At 45.8% G+C, this 24,095-nt stretch overlaps 1 protein-coding gene across 5 annotated transcripts in view; it reads left to right on the top strand.

Moving 5' to 3' along the window:
- The window catches only part of HENMT1 (HEN methyltransferase 1), a 117,777-nt gene that overhangs the window by 69,893 nt on the left and 23,789 nt on the right, over nt 1-24,095 (top strand). For 4 of the 5 annotated variants that reach the window (XM_029617592.1, XM_029617596.1, XM_029617593.1 and 1 more), the window contains 2 exons: nt 7,131-7,265; nt 16,815-16,997. In XM_029617592.1, the coding sequence (XP_029473452.1) occupies nt 7,131-7,265; nt 16,815-16,997 (318 nt within the window). The remainder of the gene's footprint in view (nt 1-7,130; nt 7,266-16,814; nt 16,998-24,095) is intronic. The other variant, XM_029617594.1, reaches the window with a different exon arrangement.

Here is a 24,095-nt window from a genome sequence, read left to right as displayed (position 1 = left end):
GGAACCTAACATTGTTGATACTGTTGTCAACTTTATTTTACTTTTTGAGAGGCTGACTGCTATCACATCCAGTGTAAATGGATCTTTCACCAGGCATGCTTGCTGCCATGTTGAGATTCCTGAAGCTGAGATACCAAGAGCATTGCCAGTAATTTCCTTTGTTTTTTACCTTCCCCCACTCCCCATGCACACTTCCAGGTATCACATTTAACAATTCTTTATGAAGCACAGATCCTTTCAAAATATACCCTTTGCCCTTAAATATCTCTGCTTGAATGTATTCTGTCTCTCTCACATACCTCATGTTTCTGCAGTATTTCCAGATTGTCTTGAGCTGCGGGAGCTGGGCCCAGCAATGAAACGTGTTTCCTGTATGATAGGGCATTGCCACTGGACCCTTAAGCCAGCCTTTCTAGTTATTTTAGGTGTAGATGAACAGTCTCATGGATAACATTAAGGACATAAGTGCCATGCCGAGTCAGACCAAGGTCCATTAAGCTTAGTATTATGTCTCTCACAGTGGGCAATCTGGGTCGCAAATAGCTGGCAAAGCCCATAAAGCAGGCCAGTTTCTTGTTACTCACTCCCTGGAATAGCAGTAGCTCTCTGTAGTCTACCTGGTTAATAATGCTATAATGTATAGTCCTGTTTCTGAGGTGTCAGACTTACATGGAAGCAGTGTTCCTGTTCATTCCCCAGATCAGACAAGTGAGATCAGTCCAGACAAGTAGATTTTGCATCCCTACCAGCAGATGGAGGCAGAAAATAAAAACTTTTCAGGCACTACTACGTAACTGAGAGTGTCACCTGCAGTCCGTCAGTGTTTCTCTGTCTCCAGCAGATGGTAGAGGTGCAAACATGCAGTCTGGACAGTTTAGAAAAGAGTATAGAGTTAGGAAAAGAAAAGAAAGAAGAAGCGAGGACTGGTGCTTCCAGAGGTGTTAAGTTCCTTTGAGGGCCATCCCTGTGGTTGAACAGGGCGAGGGGGGGGGGTGGGTTGGCAGTCCCTAGCCAGGCTTGATCCTTGATTTCCAGGGGGAGGGAAAGCCAGGGGTCCTGGTTCCCTCGCTCCCCCTGAGGCCTTGTCACCTGACTGGCCGTCTGTACCAGCCAGGAGCACAAAAGTATAACTTCCTTTTGTTTCTTTATCTGGGTTACTAGGTGGATGTGTTGTTTTTTGGTTTTTTTTTTAAGTGTTGTGCAGGCTTTTTCTTTGCCAGCAGTGGTTGGCTCAGTGTCGGGGGTGAGAAGGAAAGTGCGCGGCAATTGTATTCAGTACCTGGGGCTGGGACAGCAGTGGTGTCGTAGTTCTATTTTTTTCTCCCACTTGGGGCTATTTTTGGCTGCGGGTTGTGGAGCGCGATAAAGTTTGTCAGGCCTGCAGGGGAGGTGATCGCACCTCAGTGCTGTCCTGCTATGCACTAACTGTGCCTCTGGAGGCAAAGGGACCTTGGCAGAGGGCTCAGCAGGCTCCATCCAGGAGGCCCTAGGAGGGCTTGAAGGAGACGGCGCCATTTTGTCTCCATGTGGCAGGAGGCCTGCCATGGTCAGGGAGAGCAGGGACTCCACTCCCCGCTTTCTCCAGTACAGCAAGAATCTGGAGAAGGTAAAGATGTGGCAGGGGAGCCAGGGGAGGACTTGGTGGATAAAGAGGACAGTAAGCCTAACAGATTTTCTGCGGATTTTGTGTTATTACTGCATGAAACTGATTTCACTGCACTGGCTGCCAGTACAATCTTGAATCTATTACAAAGTATTAATGTTAATATTCAAAATCATTCATTCTAGTAATACTTGTCTGATAGGTGTGACGTTACAACTATACACACCTCAGTGAGCACTAAGATCTCAAAATAAAGGACTACTGACTGTTCCTACAGTACGGAGTACACATTTAACCCAAGTAAGAGATTGTGTGTTTTCTACAGCCAGTCCAAAACTTTGGAACTCGTTACCAGAGATGTTATGTTTGATACTAGATAGAAAAACATTTAAATGTGAGCTAAAAATATGGCTATTCAAAAATGCATATACCCTAACTTAAAATCATCAGATTGTAAGAGAACTGTAGTATCATGAAGGACGAGAGACATTAAGTTAAAGCATGAGGAATAAAATGTAACGAGAGAATGTAGGATTTTCAATATAAAGAAAGATAAGAGCTTGTGGGTCTAGAAGTATGTAGGGCAAACAATATGAAACATGATTTACTAAATTCTGATTATTATGGAATAGTTGTTATATTATTTTCCTATACAATTTGCCCTATGTTTCATATCTATAGTAAGCGGTTTTAATTTGTATCGGATCATTTCCATTGGTATATATTAATTTCTGTTTTTGATTGCTACCTCTGTAAACCGTCAGGATATGTTGATTTCTATTTATGAATTACTTCTGTAAACCTTGTGATCTTGATATAGAAAGACGGTATATAAAATGTCTAAATATATAAATAAATAAATGAAGCCTACCTCGCCAAGAAGGATGTGGCGGGTAAGCAGTCGGCCACCCAGAAGTCCCAGAGCTTGGCTAAGAAGCCTCTAGCTGAGATGCCTCCCCGGTCGGGAGGCATTCTTTGCCTGCTGAGCCTGGGACGAATGGGAGTGGAGGAGAACGATTTGGAAGGAGACACTCCTTAGGAGGATCTACGAAATGGCCCGGGTACTGATCCGAGCATGGATCCTGCTACTGTCCCATTGGGCAGTGACCCAGATGCAGACGATGTTCCTGTCATGGAAGGGGATGACCCTAGGGTGGAGAGATTGTTCCATAAGGAGGAGTTGCGGCCTCTCATCCCCCAGGTTCTGGAAGAACTAGGAATCAAGGTCATGCAGGAGGATTCAGACAACAAGGGTGAAAACCCAGTATTGGAAGGGCTGTGTGGACCGCCAAAGGCTTTCCCTTTGGTGAAGAAGGTGATTGACCAGGAATGGGATTTTCCTGAGGTAGGACTGAAAGTGGCCAAGGCTATGGCCAGGTTGTATCCCTTGCTGGAGGACACTTTGCAGGTTGGAAGCTTCCGAAGATGGATGTGGTGGTGGTCGGTGGTGACAAAGAAGACGACCATTCCCATGGCAGGGTTGGTGGCAATAAAAGATGTTCGACTGGAAGCTAGAGATCTTGATAAAGAGACTGAGGTTTTGGCGCTGGGCCTTAGAGCTGCAATCTGTGCTAGTCTAATGCAGAGAGCTTGTTTGTGCTGGGTGCAGAAGGTACAAGAGAAAACTTTGGGAATCTCTGCCGATTCCAGCCAAGAAGCTTGGTTGGAGGCTCAGGTGGCATGTATGGTGGATGCCCTGTATGATATGGTTTGGATATCTGCCAGGAATATGGTGTCCACGGTAGCTACCCAAACACACCTCTGGCTGCGTTATTGGTCGATGGACGTGTGGTCAAAAGCACAGCTTTGCAATCTCCCCTTCAAAGGAAAGTTGTTGTTCGGGGAGGATCTGGAGAAGCTGATGAAGATAAGAAAGTGAGCAAGAAGACCTTTCTGCCAAGCTCTTGCTTTCGGGAGATGAGATTTCGCTCCAACAGAAGTTCTTCTAGATTCACGCAGAAGCAGGGTTCAGGAAGACAACCGTCCTTTCGAGAAACACATAGACCGGCCAGAGATAGCTCTGGACAGGGTTCTGGAGGTGTGAAATCTGTTCAGTGAAGGTGAGCTGGTCCACTCCTCCCTGGAAGCTGTTGGAAGAAGGTTGTCCTGTTTTTACGAGGAGTGGATCAGAATCACTTCCGATCAGATGGTTCTGGAAGTGATAATGGACGGCTACGCCTTAGAATTTTCACACCCCATCAAAGAAGCCTTTGTAGTTCCCTGTTGCGCTTCGCCCATCAAGTGGGTGGTAGTGCAGGACACCCTTCTAAGGCTGCAGTGCTTGGAAGCCATTATCCAGGTTCTCCAGGGAGAATGGGGTTGAGGAAGATATTCTGTTTACTTTGTAGTTCCCAAGAAGGAGGGTTCCTTTCAGCTCATTCTAGATCTGCGAAAGGTCAAATCGGCTTTGCAGGTGCCACGTTTTCGGATAGAGATGTTGCAGATGGTGATTGCAGTGGTAAGCAAGGGGGCGTTTCTTGCCTCCTTGGATCTAATGGAGGCATATCTTCACATTCCCATCAAAAGTTTCTATGCTTCATGGTACTAGGAGAATATTTTCAGTTTCAAGCACTTCTCTTCGGGCTGGCAACCACACCAAGAACATTCACGAAGGTGAAGGTGATAGCGACCCTCAGAAGGGAAGGGATACTAGTGCATCCGTACCTGGAAAATTGGATCTTTTGGGCAAAGACGGAGATAGAGTGTCACTGTTCCATTCAGTGGGTTACGGTGTGTCTTAAGGTCCCTGGGCTGGGTGATAAACCTAGCGAAGAGCCACCTGGAGCCGTCTCAGTCGCCAGAATATCTGGGAGCACAAGTTGACACCCAGTTAGGCAAGGTGTTTTTTTACCTCAGAGAGGGTGGTCAAGTTGCAGTTGCAAGTGGTTCAGCTGCTAGAACTGTCAGTTCCCAAAATCTGGGATTATTTACAAGTGCTAGGTTCCATGGCATCTACCCAGGAATTGGTGCCATGGGCCTTTGCTCACTTGCGACCTCTTCAGAAGGTATTTCCTGTCCCGCTGGAATCCACTGTCATAGGAGTTTCAACTACCATTGTTGCTCCAGGAGGAATCCAGATCCAGTCTATTGTAGTGGCTATTGTGTCCCAATTTGGAGAAAGGAATGGATCTAGAGGTTCTGGACTGGGTTGTGACCACAGATGCCAGCCTCTGGTTGGGGAGCGGTATGTCAGGGATCGTCGGCCCAAGGGCAGTGGTTGCCAGTAGAGGCATCCTGGTCAATCAACTATCTGGAAACAAGAGCGGTGTCTCTGAACACATGCATCACATGTCCCCAAATCCTCGGATTTGGGGACATGTGATGCATGTGTTCAGAGACAGTGTGATGACAGTGGCCTATATCAAATTGGCAGGGCAGAACAAAGAGTTATTTAGTGGCTCAGGAGGTTCAGGAAATCTTTGCCTGGGCAGAGCATCATCCAGCAGTACTAGCAGCTTCGCACATGGCAGGTGTGGACAGTGTGCAGGCGGACTATCTCAGCAAGCAACAGCTGGACCCAGGAGAATGGGAACTGTCAGCAGAAGCCTTTGCCCTCATTCGTGCAGGTGGGACGAGCCCCAGTTCAATCTCATGGCAACGTGAAAGAGTGCAATGGTGAGCAGCCGCTAGAGCAGCCGCTAGAGGGAGTTCGGCTCCAAAGGTATCGACGTTCTGGTTCAGCCGTGGCCAGTGAGACTTCTGTGTGTATTTCCCCGTGGCCACTCGTAGGTAGAGTGTTATGGTGCATCGAGCAACATCCAGGAAGAGTGATCCGGGTGGCGCCGGAGTGGCTGTGCCATCTGTGGTTTGTAGATCTAGTCTAGCTGATGGTAGACTGTCCAGTTAAGCCACCTGAGAGGATTGCTGCATAAAGGGCCTATCTTTTCAGAGCAGGTGGATCGCTTCTGTCTCACAGCCTGGCTCTGAATACCGCTTGAAGGGGTATTCAGAGCTGGTGATTACTACTCTACTTCAGGCTAGAAGATCTTCTACTTCTTTAGCGTATGTCTGCATTTGGATAATGTTTGAGTCTTGGTGTGGGGTTCATGACTCTGATCCTTTGCAGGTGAATGTTGTCCAAGTCTTGGCTTTTTTGCAGGATGGCTTGTCAAAGGGTTTAGACTATAATTCTCTCTTCCAAGTAGCAGCCTTGGGCTTTTTCAGAGGGTGGCTGCAAGGATGGCTGCTAGCGTCTCATCCAGACATAGTATGTTTTCTTAAAGGAGCAAAGCATTTGCATCCTCTGGTCCATAGACTTTGTCCGTCTTGGAATCTTAATCTGGTTCTTCGAGTATTGTGTGGACTTCCATTTGAACCATTAAGAAGGGCATCTTTGAAGGACCTTACCCTGAAGACAGTGTTCCTGGTGGCAATTTGTTTGGTTAGGTGAATTTTGGAGCTACAAGCCTTATCGTGTAGAGATCCTTTTCTGCGGATTTCGGTCAACGGAGTCTTGTTGCGTGCGGTGTCTTCCTTTTTGCCCAAGGTCTTGTCGGCCTTTCATCTTAGATGGTGGAATTGCCGGGCTTTCTGCCCCTGACATCTGATTCACCCCATGCAAGAGAGCTACACCTTTTGGACGTGTATCAGGTTCTGTTTTCAAGGTGATAAATGACTTTCGGAGGTCGGACCATCGTTTTGTTTTATTCAGTGGACCAAAGAAGAGTTGCAAAACGGTGAAGAGCACAATTGCAAGATGGGTGAAGGAGGCAGTTGTTTTGGCTTGTATCTGTAAAAGTTGGTCAGGCCCTGAGGGTTTGCGAGCGCATTCTACTAGGGTGCAGGCAGCCTCCTGGGTGGAGTGTCAATTGGTTTCTACTCAGGAGATTTGTTGTGTAGCGACTTGGTCCTCTTTGCATACTTTTATTAAACATTACTGTTTGGTTGTTAGGGCCCCAGAAGAGGCCACGTTTGGTGAAAGTATACTGCGTATGGGTCTTTCGGATTCCCACACAGTGTAGAGGGGCTTGGGTACATTCCACTTATCTGAACTGATCTGGGGTATGAACAGGAAAGGAAAATTGGTTCTTACCTGCTAATTTTCGTTCCTGGAATACCCCAGATCAGTCCAGACTCCCATCTTCTTATTACGAAAGACTTCCCGTTTCTGGATGCTGCTGGTGATGCAGAATTTGAATGAGTGCTGCAGAATTTGAACAAGACTGTACATAGTTTAAGCTATTTTGAAATTGAAAGTTTTTTTCATTACCCTTAATTGAGGGTTCAGTTTTGTTGGGAGTTCCAACTTGTTCCTCAGAATGCTTTAGAGGGAGAAATCCTTGGAGTTTGGGAAGTATCATGGCTTGGCTACAGGTCAATACTGGTGGACTGCAGGTGGCACTCTCAGTTAAGTAGCAGTGCCTGAAAGGTTTTTATTTTCTGCCTCCATCTCCTGGTAGACTGCAAAACCTACTTGTATGGACTGATCTATAGTATTCCAGGAACGAAAATTAGCAGGTAAGAACCAATTTTCCTAAAGTTTTCAGAATTGTCCACAAATCTTTTACTGAATTGCTTGTTTTTTCAGGCATACGCTGTCTCCCCTTCCTTGTGAATACCTGCAACCCAGCTGGAGACCTCTTGTTATTACCTTATACCAAGGCTCAGTTGTACAAAAGGATCCTTACCTGCTTGGTTTTGATATGATAACTTGCATTGAATTGTGAGTATTAAGTTGAAGAATATGTTAATATTTTAGTAAGACAAGCAGGATGGTAGTCCTCACACATGGGTGACAGCATCGATGGAACCCAGCATACAACTTTAAACTTAAAGAATCTAGAACTTTCAAACATGCCTTACTGAGCATGTGCAGCTGTAATCATCTCCCTGCTGCTTAGGCAGAATCCCTCTTCTCTCTTTTTTTTTCTGTAGAACCATATGGACGTGGGAACCATGTGTTTCATGGTATTCAGCTTTGCTCTTCCTCACAGTTTTTGTAAGTGATATTTTTCTAGAGCTACAGCTTTCCTTTGCCTTAAGGTAGTTCTATTTCTTTTCTTTTTTCTTCTTCTTTCCTCTGCCAGCCGCATGGCAGGCCTTAGTCGCTGTGCAGTTTGGTAGAGCCTATTTCTATCCCTTATTATAAAAAAAGAAATACTGCACCGGCAGTTTAGTATCTGTGTCCTCTCCTTTGTCTGTTTTTGTACCTTTGTCAGGTGCTGGCAGGACTGACTGAATGCAGTCCATGGGTGATCAGTGTAGGCTGCTGAGCCTGGGGACTTGCCTGACTTCTACCCGGGCAGGAGTTCCATGTCGTTTCACCGATCGATCGGCATCGATGGATGTTCAGACAGTGCAGAGATTGAGGATCACACTGTTCCTGTGGGTGGGAGAGCTCATCCTCCCACATTCAAAGGAACTAGTCTCCACGGGCAGGAGGAGCACTGGATGATGTAGCCTCCTCTCCTGCTTTCCAGTGATGGCATGCAGTCTCCTTGTGAGAGAGGGTGAGCAGGAGTCTGGGCAAGCAGTTTGCTGCCGCACCTTCAGTGCCATGCTCAGTAAAGTTTGCCCATTCACATCTGTGACCAGCGCACTGTTCGTTTGATGCATCAATGTCAGGATCGTGTTGGGGACCAGGGCTGCCATTGAGTGCCATGGTCACCCCTGATTCCATCGAGGTCCTAGGGTGCCCTCTATGCCATCGAGGTGTGTGACAGCCCTTAATGCCGTAAGGGCCTTCTGTGCCATAGGCATCTGGGAATGTGAAGTCTCGATGCACCGGAGTCATCGAGTGCCTTAATGTGGCAGAGTAGAGGCATGAACCTCTAGTGTCGGGGACCAGGTCTGCCATCAAGCACCATGTTCCGCCTCGATGTCGATGCCATCGATGCCCTCAATCCCATCGAGATGCGTGAATGGCCACCCTCAATACAGTTGAGGTATGTGGCCTCAGTGCTGCAGCAGCTCTCAATGCCACCGCTCTCGATACTGTTGAGGTGCTTGGGTTCAATTCCATTGCGGTGCGGAGCTGCCCTGATATCATCGACGCCCTCAATGCCATCAAGGTGCGGGGCCACCATGGAGGCCATCGAGTGTGTTGGCCACCGATGCCTTTCGTTGCCACTCTCAAGAATATTGAGCACCACCAATGAGGTACTGAGATCGCCATTAAGCACCCTGGTTGTCCCCGAGGCCATTGACCACCAAGTCTATTTAGAGCCCTTGAGCGACAGGAAAAATAGTGGAAAGTGTTCTAAACATCAAAATCACAGAACATATAGAAAGACATGGTTTAATGGAACAAAGTCAGCATGGCTTTACCCAGGGCAAGTCTTGCCTCACAAATCTGCTTCACTTTTTTGAAGGAGTTAATAAACATGTGGATAAAGGTGAACCGGTAGATATAGTATACTTGGATTTTCAGAAGGCGTTTGACAAAGTTCCTCATGAGAGGCTTCTAGGAAAAGTAAAAAGTCATGGGATAGGTGGCGATGTCCTTTCATGGATTGCAAACTGGCTAAAAGACAGGAAACAGAGAGTAGGATTAAATGGGCAATTTTCTCAGTGGAAGGGAGTGGACAGTGGAGTGCCTCAGGGATCTGTATTGGGACCCTTACTGTTCAATATATTTATAAATGATCTGGAAAGAAATACGACAAGTGAGATAATCAGATTTGCAGATGACACAAAATTGTTCAGAGTAGTTACATCACAAGCAGATTGTGATAAATTGCAGGAAGACCTTGTGAGACTGGAAAATTGTCTTTGTCGTTCCTATCGATGAGGCCATCCATTCTGTCGATGCCGGTATCAATTTCCCGATGCCATCAATGTCTATTCGATTCTTCGATGCCACATCATTTCCATCGATATCTACACCGATGCCATTTGTGCCTCCGTCACTGTTATCGTTGCTCTGCCCGGGCCATCGATGTTTTTTCATGTATATTTTTGACGATACCCTCGAGGCCGCTCTATGCCGCCATTGATACCGTCAATACTGACATAGCACCTACACGCAATGCCCTCGCCTAAACACAATGCTCCATGCTTTGGGTTCTTAACTAAAGCCCCGTATCAGCCTACAACACTACATAGTGCCAGGAGCAGTGCAGGTATGCTGACAGTCCGTCATCATTCGCCATCCAAGTCAGCGAGGGCGTCCACCTCGGCGCTGGGGAAAGACCGGGCCGAGCACTGTGGCACTCATTGTCACCAGCATGGTGAGCGTCCGTCACCGACGCCATCCAGCACATCGGTGCTATCCTACTCGGTGCTGGAGAATGCCCGGGCCGAGCAACATCGCTACTGCCACCGCCACTGTTCCACACAGTGCTGGCAGTCCTCGGTGCTCCAGAATGACCGGACCGAGTTTCGAGGAATTCTGCACTGGCGTCACAAAACATTGAGCCGCTGCAAAGAGGGCCGGGTTCATGAGTCATAATGGCTCCCTGTACCCGATGCATTCCCCACCAATACCAGTGCGGGGTTCTGAACCTCCACAAATTACTGTGATAGCGCCAGACACGCTCAGCCTGTCTCCTCTGTACCTGCGCTACCATACCAGGTTACAGAGTTGAGTCTGATGTTTACGTCCTTCAGGCTATCCTTCGATGACTCCTGAAATCCACGGAGCCATCAATCTTCACCGGCTTGTCCTCCTGCGATCCACGACGGATGGTAAGTACTCTAATCCCGCTTCAGCGACAATCCCATTGAGACCTGTTCTCTAAATTGGGCCATATGGTTCGAAAGGTTCTAGGTCGTCTAGTCTTCCAAGAACCGTATAAGTGTCACATATCGCTATTGCCAGCTATGTCAGACACAAATCCAAGAGAACCTCTCTACCAATCATTTGGGATTGCATCAGGACATCCTCCCGTTGTCAGCAACGGGACTCTGTACTGATTAATACTCTGGCTTCTGGTTCCTAATTAAGGACCGAAATTCCAGATGCATTCGCTGATCTGCTAAACACAAGATCCAGCAAACATTGCCTCAATTGCAAATCCACCTCGAGACCTGGCGACAGGTCTCGACGTTTTATTGTACAGCACACAGAAATGCAGGTAAGACTTTTACTGCTCATGCTCCCATGGGAGATTACATGATATCCAGATTACATCAGCCCTGCCAGTTGGACATCTCCTGGTCTCTCAACTTGCCGGATATCAGAGCGCCCACCCCACTTGGTACCAAGGTTCAGGGTACGGTCCCCCGGATGCTACAAAGTGCAGGGGGGGAGGAGTTTTAATCTCACTATTCTTTCTTTCAACAGAAAGTAGTTGGTCTCCGCCCATCTTGGACCTCAGAAATATCAACTTTCTTCAGAAGGGACAGGTAAAATGGTGTCTCTCGTCACCATACGTCCTTACCGCAGTAAGTAGGTTGCCTCTCTCCTCTAATCTTTCTATGTGCTTCATGGTGAGTCAACAATATTACAATCCCAAGCTCTGCCAGTTGCTCCAGCTTCGGCAACTTGGGTATTTCATTAAATCACTAGCAGTGACATTCATGCTTTTCCTTGCATGGACAGCTGCATAACAACAGTCAGTCCAAGCAAGGAGCTCTATCTTCTTCACGACTCACTATAAATCTACTACCTGGGATTGCTAACTACCATAAATCCTGTATAGAACACTTCTGGATACCACAGTCACAACGAACTTCCATATATATCTCTGCATGCATACAACATAACCTCAGCCCCTCATTTCTTTCATTGCTGGGCCACGGGATTTTTCACCATGCACTTTACTCATAGGTTCAGATTTGCTATGAGTAAGATTCAGTGAAATTTCAATTCCCTGTACGTACCAGGATCAGTCCAGGACACCTGGGTTGTGACTCCGCACCAGTAGGTGGAGACAGAGCAAAACTTGTGGGCGGAGCCATATATGCCCCTGTGCCAGTCACAGCCCCTCAGTCTTACTCTGTCTCCAGTAGGTGGTGCAGGTCTAGTCACAGCCTCTGAGTGCCCTGAGGACTGATAGTTGGTTAGTCAGGGTTATTGTGGTTTTATTGGTTTCGGTTTATTGGGTTTTTTGCTTGGCGTATCTCGGAGTTGCGGGCGCTGACCTATGGGGAACCGTTCTTGCGGATTTCCGATTCCGGAGTCTTCTTGCGCACGGTCCCGTCTTCCTTCCCCGACTGGTGTCGTCTGTTCACGTGAATCGGTCAGTGGAGTTACCCGCGTTTCGGGTCGGGGAGTCCACTGATCCCCAGTTCAGGGAACTGCGGAAACTGGACGTGCGGAGGTCTTTTCTTCCTTATTTGGAGGTTACTAATCCGTTCCGGGTAGCCGACCATCTGTTTGTTTTTGTTCTCGAGGCCATAGAAAGGGGCGGTTGCGTCCCGCCCGACGGTCGCGCATTGACTTAAGGGAGCCATTGGCTCCGCGTACTTGATAACGGGTAAGCCGCCTCCGGTGGGTCTTCGGGCTCATGCGACTCGTTCCCGGGCCGCATCCTGGGAGGAAGCTCAGGTATCGCCTCAAGAGATTGGCAGGGCGGCTACCTGGAAGTCGATGCATACCTTTATCCGGCATTACCGGTTGGATGCCCGGGCTCCCGATTCCGGGGGATTTGGAGAGGGGCTACTCCGAGCGGGCCTCCCTGCTTCCCACCCTCGGTAAGTTTTGCTCTGGTACATCCCAGGTGTTCTGGACTGATCCTGGTACGTACAGGGAAAGGAAAATTAGTTTCTTACCTGATAATTTTCGTTCCTGTAGTACCAAGGATCAGTCCAGGATCCCGCCCGCAGGGCTTCGCTACAGTAACGGAGAGCCCGCTCATCATTATTCTTAGTCCTGCTGATCACTTGTTTGGCTCCCGGTTGGGGAGGCCGGTTAGGAGTTTGGTGCTAAGTTTTGGGTTGGAAGTGAATTCTCTAGCCAGTTTTGTTGCATTGCTACTTTGACATTACGTATGACTGAGGGGCTGTGACTGGCACAGGGGCATATATGGCTCCGCCCACAAGTTTTGCTCTGTCTCCACCTACTGGTGCGGAGTCACAACCCAGGTGTCCTGGACTGATCCTTGGTACTACAGGAATGAAAATTATCAGGTAAGAAACTAATTTTCCTTTATCAGTGGATCTAAGCTGTTCAACCACTTTCGTCCCTGATCCATATTGCAGATCTAGAATCAAATCCTCGACTGGTTCTGCTCATGCTCGCATTTACTCAGGATTGCAGAGTTCGAACTTAACATCTTCTCAACCCAATATGTATCTATTCCACTCCATGCAGAGTTTCACATCAACTTCCTGGATCTTCGAGCCATGAGTTATGCCTTTATGCCTTAAAATACTGCCTCTGCAACAAACCTTTGTGCATACAGACAGACAGCATAGTGACAATGGGGTATTTCCAACACACAAGCACGCACAACCTCTTAGCTGCTCTGCTAGGAAGCTGCGCAGCTCTAGCCTTTGGCCCTTGCACACTCCATGCATTCCCGGGCCACTTATCTAACAGACTTACTGAACGCACTAGCAGACCTTCTCCATATAGGTTTTCATCCTCTCGGATGGTCTCGGACTACATATGTAGCGAGAAACATCTTCTAGCGCTGAGGCCAACCGACCTTGCCCTCTGTGTCTGAATCGAACCATACGGTGGACAGATTCTACTCCCTACACATGTCTCCAATGCGTGCCCATGGACGCCTTTGCTGCAACAAAGGCCTCTTATATGTGTCTCTTTCGATGCCTCTCATAGCCAGCACTCTTATTATGCTGCACCGGGACGGGGTTCACTGTTTCTCAGACCCACGTCCTGGCCGAGACCAGTATGCTTTCCCATACTCCTCAATCTATCACACCAGTAACCAATTCGCCTTCTCACAGATCAGTCTCATATCAAGGACTCACTGATGTTTTCAAGTACTCGTAGCGTCTCAACAACCTTCCACACATAAATCTTATCATTCAAAATGGCATGATTTACCACATGGCACATACAAAAGGGTATTACCCCCTTTTTTTCTACACCACTCTTTTCTCTTACTTCCTCGGATTCTGCTCCCCAGACATCCTCCACATGTGTACCCCTCGGTTCCAGTTGGCGTACCACTTGGGATGGGGATACCCGATTAACGGTTTAACCCCTTCTGAGTAAGCTTACCATGGGTCATCCACTGATTAAGCTGCCTCTATTTTCACTGGTTACGGAATGGGGCCTATATTTAGTGCTTACAAGACTCATACATTCCCCGTTCAGGCCTTTCCATTCCTCTCACTTAACAGTTTGGCATGGGAAATTCTTTCCCTCGTAGTCATCATTTCTGCCACAGAGTCAGTGAATTCCACACCTGGTTACATACTCACCCGACCCTCCGTGACCGAGGGGTCTTACATATTCAACTTCATATCCTTCTTAAGGTAGACACAGCATCTCACCTTACTCAGAATATACTCTGCCCACTTTTTCCCAACACCTCTCTCTCACCAGGGCAAGAGGGTTTTCCACTCCTTGGACTGTAAAAGTGCACTTGCATTCTATCTAGACTGCACTACACTCCGTAGGAATTATACCTAACTCGTTCTTTCTGTGGCATAAGCCAAGCTGCGAGTTCCAGTGGGCAAACAGACCTTTTCCTCCTAATTGACGGTCTGTATCTCCTTTTCCTACCAACAAGCAGACATTTCACTACAACACCGTGTGTAACCACACTCTGTTAGGGCCATACCAGCCTCAATAGCTCACCTTCGGCCGGTGCCGCTTGTACATATTTGAAGGCTGCGGCCTGGAGCTCTCTCCATACCTTCGCAGCCCTTTATTGCTTAGGTAAGACTGGCCGGCATGCTTCCATGTCTGGCCAGTCCATCTACTCATCTTCTTTTCAGTTTAACCACCCAACATCCTTTCGGCAACCCGTTAAGGGTTTCAGGATTCACTCCTTACCAAATTCCAGCCCCGTCATTGTGCCTTTTGCAAGTCTTTGGGTGCATTTGGTGCACTCTCGGGCATCCTCTGCTTTCTCAGAGGACTACCATCCTGCTTGTCCTGTGAGAAAGCAGAGTTGCTTACCTGTAACAGGTGTTCGCATAGGACAGTCCTCACGAAACCCACCCGCCACCCCGCGGAGTTGCTCTACATAAGTTTTATTATTTTAGTTTTGCTTGTGCTTTTTGCTATAAGACGAGACTGAGGGGAGACACCTATGGTTACAGGGATAATTGCATGCTCAGTGCACTCAGTGTACCAGTGTCAGTCAAAACTTTATAGAAACTTTGACAGAGAAGTGTTCCGTAACAGGGCTCCGTCCACTGACGTCACCCATATGTGAGGACTAACATCCTGCTGTCCTGTGAGAACACCTGTTACAGGTAAGCAACTCTGCTTATTCAGCCTCACCATCCTGGGTCACCTTTTGTGGGAGATCAATTAATCCCCCCTCACATCTTCCTCCCTCCCTCCTCCCATTCCCCTCTCATATATCTCCCACCTAAGAACATAAGAACATAAGAAAATGCCATACTGGGTCAGACCAAGGGTCCATCAAGCCCAGCATCCTGTTTCCAACAGTGGCCAATCCAGGCCATAAGAACCTGGCAAGTACCCAAAAACACAGGCCTCCCCCAGCTGCTCATCGCTTAGAATAGGTTCCCTGAAAATACTCCTCCCTTATATAAGCTCTACTGCAGTAAAACAATCAGCCAATGGACACCAAACCAAAGTTCAGTACATCAGTATTGAGTTCTGATGATCAGCAGTGCGATATTCACAGAAGCCGTCGATAGTATAGCAAGCTCTGCAGGAATCAAAGACAGAACTCAGGTTGTGTTCTTGAGGAAGCTGATTCTCCCGAGTTTCTTCTCAAGCACTTTCTTCCAGATTGTACTCTCTGCCAACGAAGGTTAGGCCCCCTTGCCCTCAGATCCAGCCAAAAGGCTGTCACTGTAGCCGCACATAGAATTTTCTGCACTTCCTCCATAGTCTTCACTCTGGAAATAACTCCATTAATAGTAAATTGCAGGCCAGAAGGGAACAGCCACTTATACTGAAAGTTCCCATTCCTCAGAATCTGCAGAATTTCTCGAAATTTACACGCTTCCGGATTGTGAGACTAGAGCGTTCTTGAAAAACTTCCACTTTGTGGCCTTGCCATATAATTTCCTTCATCTTCCTCGCTTAAGTCAGCACTTGTTCTTTCATGCTGTACTCATGAAAACAGACCACAATGTCCAGAGGCACATTCCTTCGTGGACGGGCTCTGTCTAACACCAGGTCTGTTCTCTCTTACCGGGTCTCGCTTGTATGCAGAATCAGATCACAGATATCCTTGATCACTTTACCGCAATCAGTGTAAGCCGCATCCTCGGGTATACCTCTGAAGCGCAAGTTCCCTCTTCTTGATCTGTTCTCTAGGTCATCTGCACATTCTTGCAGGAATGAATTTTCTTAAGCTGTTTCAATTTGTGCTGGATTTGCTCACTGACCCCCTCGTGATGATCGACCCGGTGTCCCATTGCCTCTATCCTGCCTCCCAGCTCCTCACACTCTCGCCAGAGGTCACTAACAATTGATTTTATTTCCTGCTTTAGAGAGCATATATCAGCTCTCAATTCATCAAACCACATTTGATAGTCATCCTGAGAAAGAGGCAGGGCTGCATGCTGCTGTTGCCGAGACCGGGTATCGCTTCTCCGAAGGCACCGGCTCACCGCCGCCATTTTCTCCTCCCTCCTCAGTGATTGAGGCCTCTGACGTTTTCATTGCAGCATTCTCATATGAGAACTGTTTCAGATCTAAAGATTTTTTTTCTCTTTGACATTCCTCGTGCTTACTGGATCGCGGCGTGTATATCTCTTGTTGATCAGGAGCTCGATGGCAGCGCAGCAGGGTGGATTATTAAATCAAGGTCAGGAGTGTGGACCCCGGCCATTCGGCAGCGTAATGTCACTTCTTCCCTCGGAACGCAATTCTTATATCTTATGTATCTAATAAATGCCTGCTTCTATGATGAAGATCCTTGGGTTGGGCAAAGGGCATTAAAGGAGCAGCAGCAGCAGACAAGACACCAACAGAAACAAAGGCAGAATGTAATAGGTGAAATGGAGGACGTGAATAGTAATGGATTTCCGTTTGTTCTTCGAATATGTATGATGATTTAAAATTTCTTAGCTGTTTTAAAACTTTCGCTTTGTTTTTTTAAAAAGATTTAACCTTAGGACAGAAATGAGCCTCTATTTGCAGATTACTTTAGCTACAAAAATGTTGTTTGGCACTCTTACAACAATGCATCTCTGTTATCCTTTTCAGAATAGAGCACTTGGAAGCAGAGGAATTAGCAGCTTTCCCGGACGTGGTGTTTGGTTTTTTGGCTCCTACCATGGTAGTGATTAGCACGCCGAACTCTGAATTTAACAGTTTGCTTCCAGGAGTGAAGTTATTCCGGCATCTGGATCACAAATTTGAATGGAACAAGGAAGAATTTAAAAGCTGGTGAGTCTGATCATATATATTGTTTTTGCTTGGTTTCATAATATGACATGACTTCAAGACTCTCGTATCAGGGACTATTTTAAGACTCCATTAACAAAAAGGTGCTCCAACAGAATCATTTAAAGTAAAATTGATTGTATTGATTTGTAATACGTGATAGGAGATTAATCACTAATATAGTATAAATGAGGTATTCTTTTTAATTTTGTTACCATACAGCATTATTGGTGGTAATACTGTAATTCATGTTTAAAAAAAAAAAGTGGGCAGAATGTAGTGAGATCGAACATGGATCATACTCTTGATCAATCTAGTTTCAGTACTTATGTCCTATTTAATAGTCTTTTCTTAAAAAGTAAGCTTAATTTCAGGTTAATCAGGGAACTTCAGCCATATTTTCACCTCTTGAGAATTTATGTAATTTTTTCTTAAAGTCATGCATGTGGTTTTTGTCTTTGTTGTCTACTCAGAGCCTGGCTTCTTGTGGTAGAGTTGGCAAATTCTGGGCAGATTTTTCAAAATTCTGTGGCACATCTGCATAATTTTGCATAAAGATTCAGTTCTCGGACTATGCAAAAAAACAGTTTTTTATTGAAAAACATTCACATTTAGTTTATATATTGTTTAAACAATATATATATATATTTATTGTTGATACAAAAATCAACAATTTATGAAGACTTATATTACAAATTTTTACTGTGAAATGTCACTTTTTGTTTTGAATTGAAATAGTGTAACTATCCTTTTTATATTTTATTGAAAACTTTTGTCATTTTTCTAATTATATGAGCTTCTAAAATTATGCTCCATATCTACAGTTTATCACCTAGTATCGGCTGTTAATTACACCGAAAGATATGTGCACATATATTGGACTTATGATAACAGATATAAAAAGAAATTGAATTAGCACAAGTTGAAACTTGCAAGCAGAAGTGTCTGTCATCAAGGCTTCTATGAATTGAAATGAATGCACATTTTTTCAGCTGTGGGACACCAGCAGTTGCAAGCTTACAAAAACACATTCAGGTGTTTGGAAATGGTATATGATTGCCTACATATGCAAGTACATGAAATTTTGCTCAACTTACTGCCAGACAAGCCTGCACAAATGGCATTATGTCCTCCAGCCAAAAACGTTCAGTGCTGAGCCTACTTTCCACATAAGGGTCTGGTGCTGCTTCAGCTTCTTAATGTCTGTGCCTCAGCAGATGTGCCGACGTATGGTCTGGCAAAGGCGGTCCACATACTAAAGCGTATAATTTGGAGCCTCCAGTTGAGGAGTCTAGTCTTTCAGTAGTGTCCTTCCACCAAAGGAGATTGGAAGGAAGGCATAATGCACAAGGATCACAAAGGGCAGAATCAAACTCTGACTTTCTGAAAGGGATTTAGGCATGAAAGCTACCTCAACCCCCCCCAGATTACTTTTGTCTGAGGAGTCACGATCACAGGTCTCCTCTAACTTGGAAGGAACTTGCTTAAGAGGGGATCTGCTATCATTCACCTTTCAAGCATTCTTGGATAGCATCTGGGAGACTGTTGTGGAAATCATCTCTGTGGTGGCCTTAGGAAATTTTAAAGGAAAGGGTGTCATGGTGCTCAATACGTGCCTTTTTGTTTCAGGGGTAGTGTTTTCACATAAATCAAGAGATTTCATTACTGGACTTTAGGATGATGGAAGATCAAGGTCAGAAATGGGAGCTAAGAGCAGTAAATGTACCCAGGGCTCTTAGGCAATATCGAGACATCACAAGGAGTTCAAGAAAGCAGATAGACTTGTGTCAGTTGCAGGGGACTACAGAGAGCAAGTGGGCTCTAATGAAGCAATTGTTGGTGCATACATATTGAAGGCAAAGCAGACGCCCCAGGGGCCTAAAGCGTACACTGCATCATTGGACAGAGTATAAACTTGTAGGGGTGTGCATTCGTTTTTGACGTATTGGCAATCCACAACGTATATGTCCCTATTCATTGTATTTGTGGGGAAGCGAAACGTATCGAGGCTCCCCACGAATATAGCCTATCATCCGTTTCATACGTTTGGCAGCGCGCGCTTTTCTTCGCCGCCATTTGCAATTGGAGGACACCATTTGGGTGTATCCAGAGCCAAAAACCAGCCCTTTCCTGTGAGTCATCAGTGACCTCACAGCCCTGTCAGAGTGGGTCGGACAGGTTGGCACGGATACCGGAATGCAGCGTATCAATGATAGCATTTTGTGAAATGCACTGAATGCAGCCAATCGCGCTGTCATTCAGTGGTCGGTGACGATTATCCTGATGACCCAGCACTATATATAGTTAAGCACGCGGTGTGCCACGCACTTTCTTTGCAGGGATGGTCTGGGGAGGTGATCTCTGCGAAAGGTGGCTGCACTCAGAACTAGTCTGAGTTCAGAAATCTCTATTCAATTGCTAGCTAGGCTAGTTACTTAAGAGAAAAAGATATTTCTTTATTTTGCTGCAGTGCAAAATAGCCCTGTTTGTTTTTTAAGCAGTTTATTTAGGTGATCTGAGATAGTCTCTCTGTGGCAGGGAGAGAAGCTGCTAGCAGTGCCATTTTGTTTAATTCACCCTCTAGGCTAGGCAAGGCACTGTGACAGTGGGTAGTTTAGCAGACTGAACTTTATTATTGGAATATTATTGGAACGGTCTGTGCAGTGAAATCCCCAGTCTGCCTCTTTTGTGTTTATAAGCAAGCTGTGTGTGTGTGTGTGTGCATACCACAGCACTGTGACAGTGGGTAGTTTAGCAGACTGAACTTTATTATTGGGACAGTCTGTGCAGTGAAATCCCCAGTCTGCCTCTTTTGTGCTTACAAGCAAGCTGTGTGTGTGTGTGTGCACACCACACACATTACATTAGTGCATAGCAAGGCAGTGGGTAGTTTAGCAGACTGAACTTTATTATTGGGACAGCCTGTGCAGTGAAATCCCCAGTCTGCCTCTTTTGTGCTTACAAGCAAGCTGTGTGTGCACACCACACACATTACATTAGTGCATAGCAAGGCACTGTGACAGTGGGCAGCCAGTAGGCACTAGGCAGTGACATTAAATCCATACTATCAGAGAAAGCTAGATGTGGTCGAGTGATTGGGACTGGCAGAGAAGGAACTTCAAAAGGCACTAGTGCTTACAGTGCCAGTCCCCCTCAAACTAGTAATCCTTCACAGCATGGATCCTTAAATAAAGCAAACAGTTTTCTTTAGTTTCAGGGCAGCGAAGAGAACTTCCTCTGTCTTGCTTATGAAGTCATGATCTGTTTGCAAATGCTTAAATCCTAACAATCCTAACAATTTGTACCATTATACACTCTAGGGGCCAATCCATTCCAGGGAGTCCTTTCCTGCTCAAAGGAAAGGGAACTCTCCCCATTGTTGCAGCCTATCTCTTAGCATCTGTTGACCCATGTTCAGAACGAGAAAAGATCTCCAAGGTATTTAGACTGTGGCAAGCACAGTGAGACCCTGCTCCAGGTCGCCACACTTTGAAGGCTCGTGCTCCACTCTAGGGTCCAACCCATTCCGGGGAGCCCTTCCCGGCTCAAAGGAAAGGGAATTCTCCCCCGGTGTAGCCAGCCTGTATCTACCCTCTGACCCATGTTGAATCACTGTTTACATGGTAATCTCCTCCGCCTCGGCCTTGAAAATTCTTGTTTGTATATCTGCTAACTCCACCAGATTTTAAAAGACCAGCGAGAACTCACTAGATGCCAACGGAAACACTCCACTCTAGATGCCAACCCATTCTAGGGAGCCCTTTCCTGCACAAAGAAAAGGGATCTCTCCCCGGGTGTAGCCAGCCTGTATCTACCCTCTGCCTCTGTGCCTTGCTGCCATACACCAGATGACTCACTCAACTCCTTGTGGTGTTCTGGCCACTATCATAGTTGCTCAGTGTGTTGGTGCTAGTCTATCTGTTTGCTATGTTTCCCCTCCATTGTGCTGTAGGATGTTGATGCCAATTGTCTTGCCGCTTTGCCTGTCGTGCTGCCTTCGAGGGTTCATGCATCTGTTATCGGTGCTCTCTTTTGAAGCTGTAGTGTGTTTTTGACACTTTCGTTACTGCTTTGCTCCTCTGTTAATGCACTCTTGCCACTCCTGGTACCCCTTTGCCCCTTTAAAGTACCTTAGGCTATTCATGCCACTTTGGTGCCACTTTGCCACAGTCTAAGTATCTTGGAGCTGTTTTGTTGTTCTGATGATTGCTCCCCAGAAGTTTCATCAAAATTGATGATAAAACTTATCCTCAGAAAGTCAACAGCAAGTATGTTGTTCCTGAACATACCCAGATCATTCCAGACAAGTGGGTTTTATTCATCCCTACCAGCAGATGAAGGTAGAGAACAAAACTTTGGGCACTGCCACATATATTAGAGCGCCACCTGCAGTCCCTCAGTATTTCTCTACCTTCAGCAGATGGTAGAGGTGCTAACCCTGCAGTCCTAACTGACTGGATATTTTCAGGAAGATTGCTCCCAGAGGTGGCAGGCTCCTGAAGAAGGGTTGCCCCTTGGGTGGAGCCAGGCACAGGGGGGTTGGATGCCCCTGGCCAGCTTCAGCCTGCAGCCCCAAACGACTGATAGCCAGTGGTCTGGTTTTCTCGGTGGGACTGAAGCCCCTCCACTGAACCAGGAGCAGGGAAGTACCCTTAGTTTTTTACTTTTTGGGGATTTGCTTTCCTGTGTGCCTGCACCTTTAAGAGTTTTGTAAAAAAAGAAACCAGCAGCTGTCTTCTTTGCGTCAGCTCCAACACACTACATAACAAGGAAACCTCTTGTTATGTGGACATTTGTGCGGGTTGTCAGCCTCGAGGCAGCCTTAAGATTTTGACTGCCTCCCCGGGCTGGCTCCCGTTTTTTATTCTTTAATTTCTTCTCAAAACTATTTTTTATGTATATTTTTTTGTTTCTTAAAAGTTTTCACCGTCCATTGCTTAGGTCCCCCTACTGACATGGATGGACCCGTAGGCTGTTACTCTCAATTTCACTTATCTTAGTTAAGTAACCGTTGTCACTGTCTCCACTGTTTCGGGTCTCCGTCCGTCTGCCCGACATGGGCCATGTTTTGGCATGCACTGCCTGCTTCAGGGGCCGCGGGACCAAGCTTGCAATGGAATGTATGTGTAATGATACTCGTGTAACGTGAGCGGCGCCTTCACAAGTGAAGGCGCCGCACAAATGTCCACATAACAAGAGGTTTCCTTGTTATGTAGTGTGTTGGAGCTTTATCACACAAGGCAACAAGGTTGGTTATTGCATTCTTTGCGTCAGCAGCAGCTAGCAGGCAGATTGTGCTATCGGGCAAGCAGTCACCTCGGCAGGATTGTCGGGTGCAAGCCTCATACTTAGTGGGCGGATCGGGAGAGTTTTTGGAGGTAGCTGGTCCTCTGGTCAGAGCTGACTGCACTGCCGATCGGGCCACGCGATTTTTCAGCTGCGGCAGCGGCCTGTTCTGTATGCCGGCAGGAAATTCTTGGGGCAGTGTGCCCTCTTCAGTGTGTGTCAGGTAGTGGTCCAGGAAATGCTTCAGCGTTTAAGTCTGGAGGCGGTGGTACCGGTACCATTGTCCGAACTGGGGCAAGGCAGATATTCCATCTACTTCTTGGTGCCCAAGAAGGAAGGCACGTTTCGACCTATCTTGGACCTGAAAAAAGTCAACCAGAGTTTGAAGGTGCCACGTTTTCGGATGGAGACTTTGTGCACCGTGATTGCGGCGGTACGGGGAGGAGAGTTTTTGGCGTCTCTGGATCTCACTGAGGCTTATCTTCATATCTCCATCCGTCAAGAGCACCAGAAATTTCTCAGATTCATTTATTTTATTTATTTATTTAAAAATGTTTATATACCGCTTTTACAATTCGAAAGAATTAATCAAAACGGTTTACAACCAAACATACATAATGAATAAACATAATAAATTAAACAAATTAAAAACTAACATAACAAAACAATGAACATTCATGTCCGGCGGCTTTTAAACAATAAAATTAAAATCGGATTAAATGAAAGAAGGTTATTTCTTGTGAGTAATTGTATAAGTTAAAAGAGATATTACTGTTGTAATGGATAAATGAATATTAGTTTTCTGGGGTAAATAAGTTGTAAGCTTTCTGAAATAAGTTTTCAGTGATTTTTTGAACTGTTGTGTAGAAGAAGTACGACGGAGATAATCTGGGAGTGAATTCCATAAAACAGGACCTGCTACTGAAAATGCTCTTTTTCTAGTTAATTCAAGTTTTGCCAATTTGACGGTAGGTATGTCTAATAGATTTTTGGAAAAAGATCTGAGATGTCTAGAAGGTTTGTATATACGAAGATTAGTGCATAACCAAGTAGAAGAGATGTTATAAATAAGGGAATGAATGATTGATAATACTTTGAATTGAATTCGATATTTAATTGGTAACCAATGAAGAGAAAGTAATACAGGAGTAATATGAGTTCTACGGGAAGTACCTACAAGCAGCAGAGCGGCAGAGTTCTGAATTAATTGTAATGGATATAAAGCAGAGTCAGATAATCCTAGGAATAAGGCGTTACAATAATCCATACCTGAAAAAATTAGGGACTGTAAAACAGTACGATAATCTTTAAAAAAAAAAGAAGTCGAATTCTTTTCAATAAATGTAATTTATTAAAAGATTTTTTAGTGATGTTGGAAATATGATTGGCCATAGAAAGGTTGGAATTAATTGTAATACCTAGGCTAATAGAAGAGGTACTGATAGGGATTGGAATACCTTTGAAATTTAGATGGGAAGGAGGCCCTATGGTAGATTCTGAAATAGATGAAAGATGTGTAATCGTGGTTTTTGAAGGGTTCAATTTTAGACGGTTGTGGTCTAACCATGTATTAATAGTAGAGAGAACCAAAGATATTAAAGAAAAAGTTTCTAACCAAGAATTTTTAAAGGGGACAAGCAACTGAATGTCGTCTGCATAAATTCAAAAGTAAACGTTTAAAGTTGTGAGAATATGACAGAGGGGAAGCAAATATATATTAAAAAGTATTGGAGATAGTGATGAACCTTGTGGAACACCAGTAGAAGAAATGTATGGGTCTGAACAATGGTTATTGACTTGTACGTGTAGATAGCG

Source organism: Rhinatrema bivittatum, chromosome 10 (genome assembly GCF_901001135.1).
Source record: "Rhinatrema bivittatum chromosome 10, aRhiBiv1.1, whole genome shotgun sequence".
In the NCBI taxonomy this organism is placed as follows: Eukaryota; Metazoa; Chordata; class Amphibia; order Gymnophiona; family Rhinatrematidae; genus Rhinatrema; species Rhinatrema bivittatum.
Note: the sequence above shows the minus strand (reverse complement) of the source record. Positions and strands in the feature narration are given on the sequence as shown.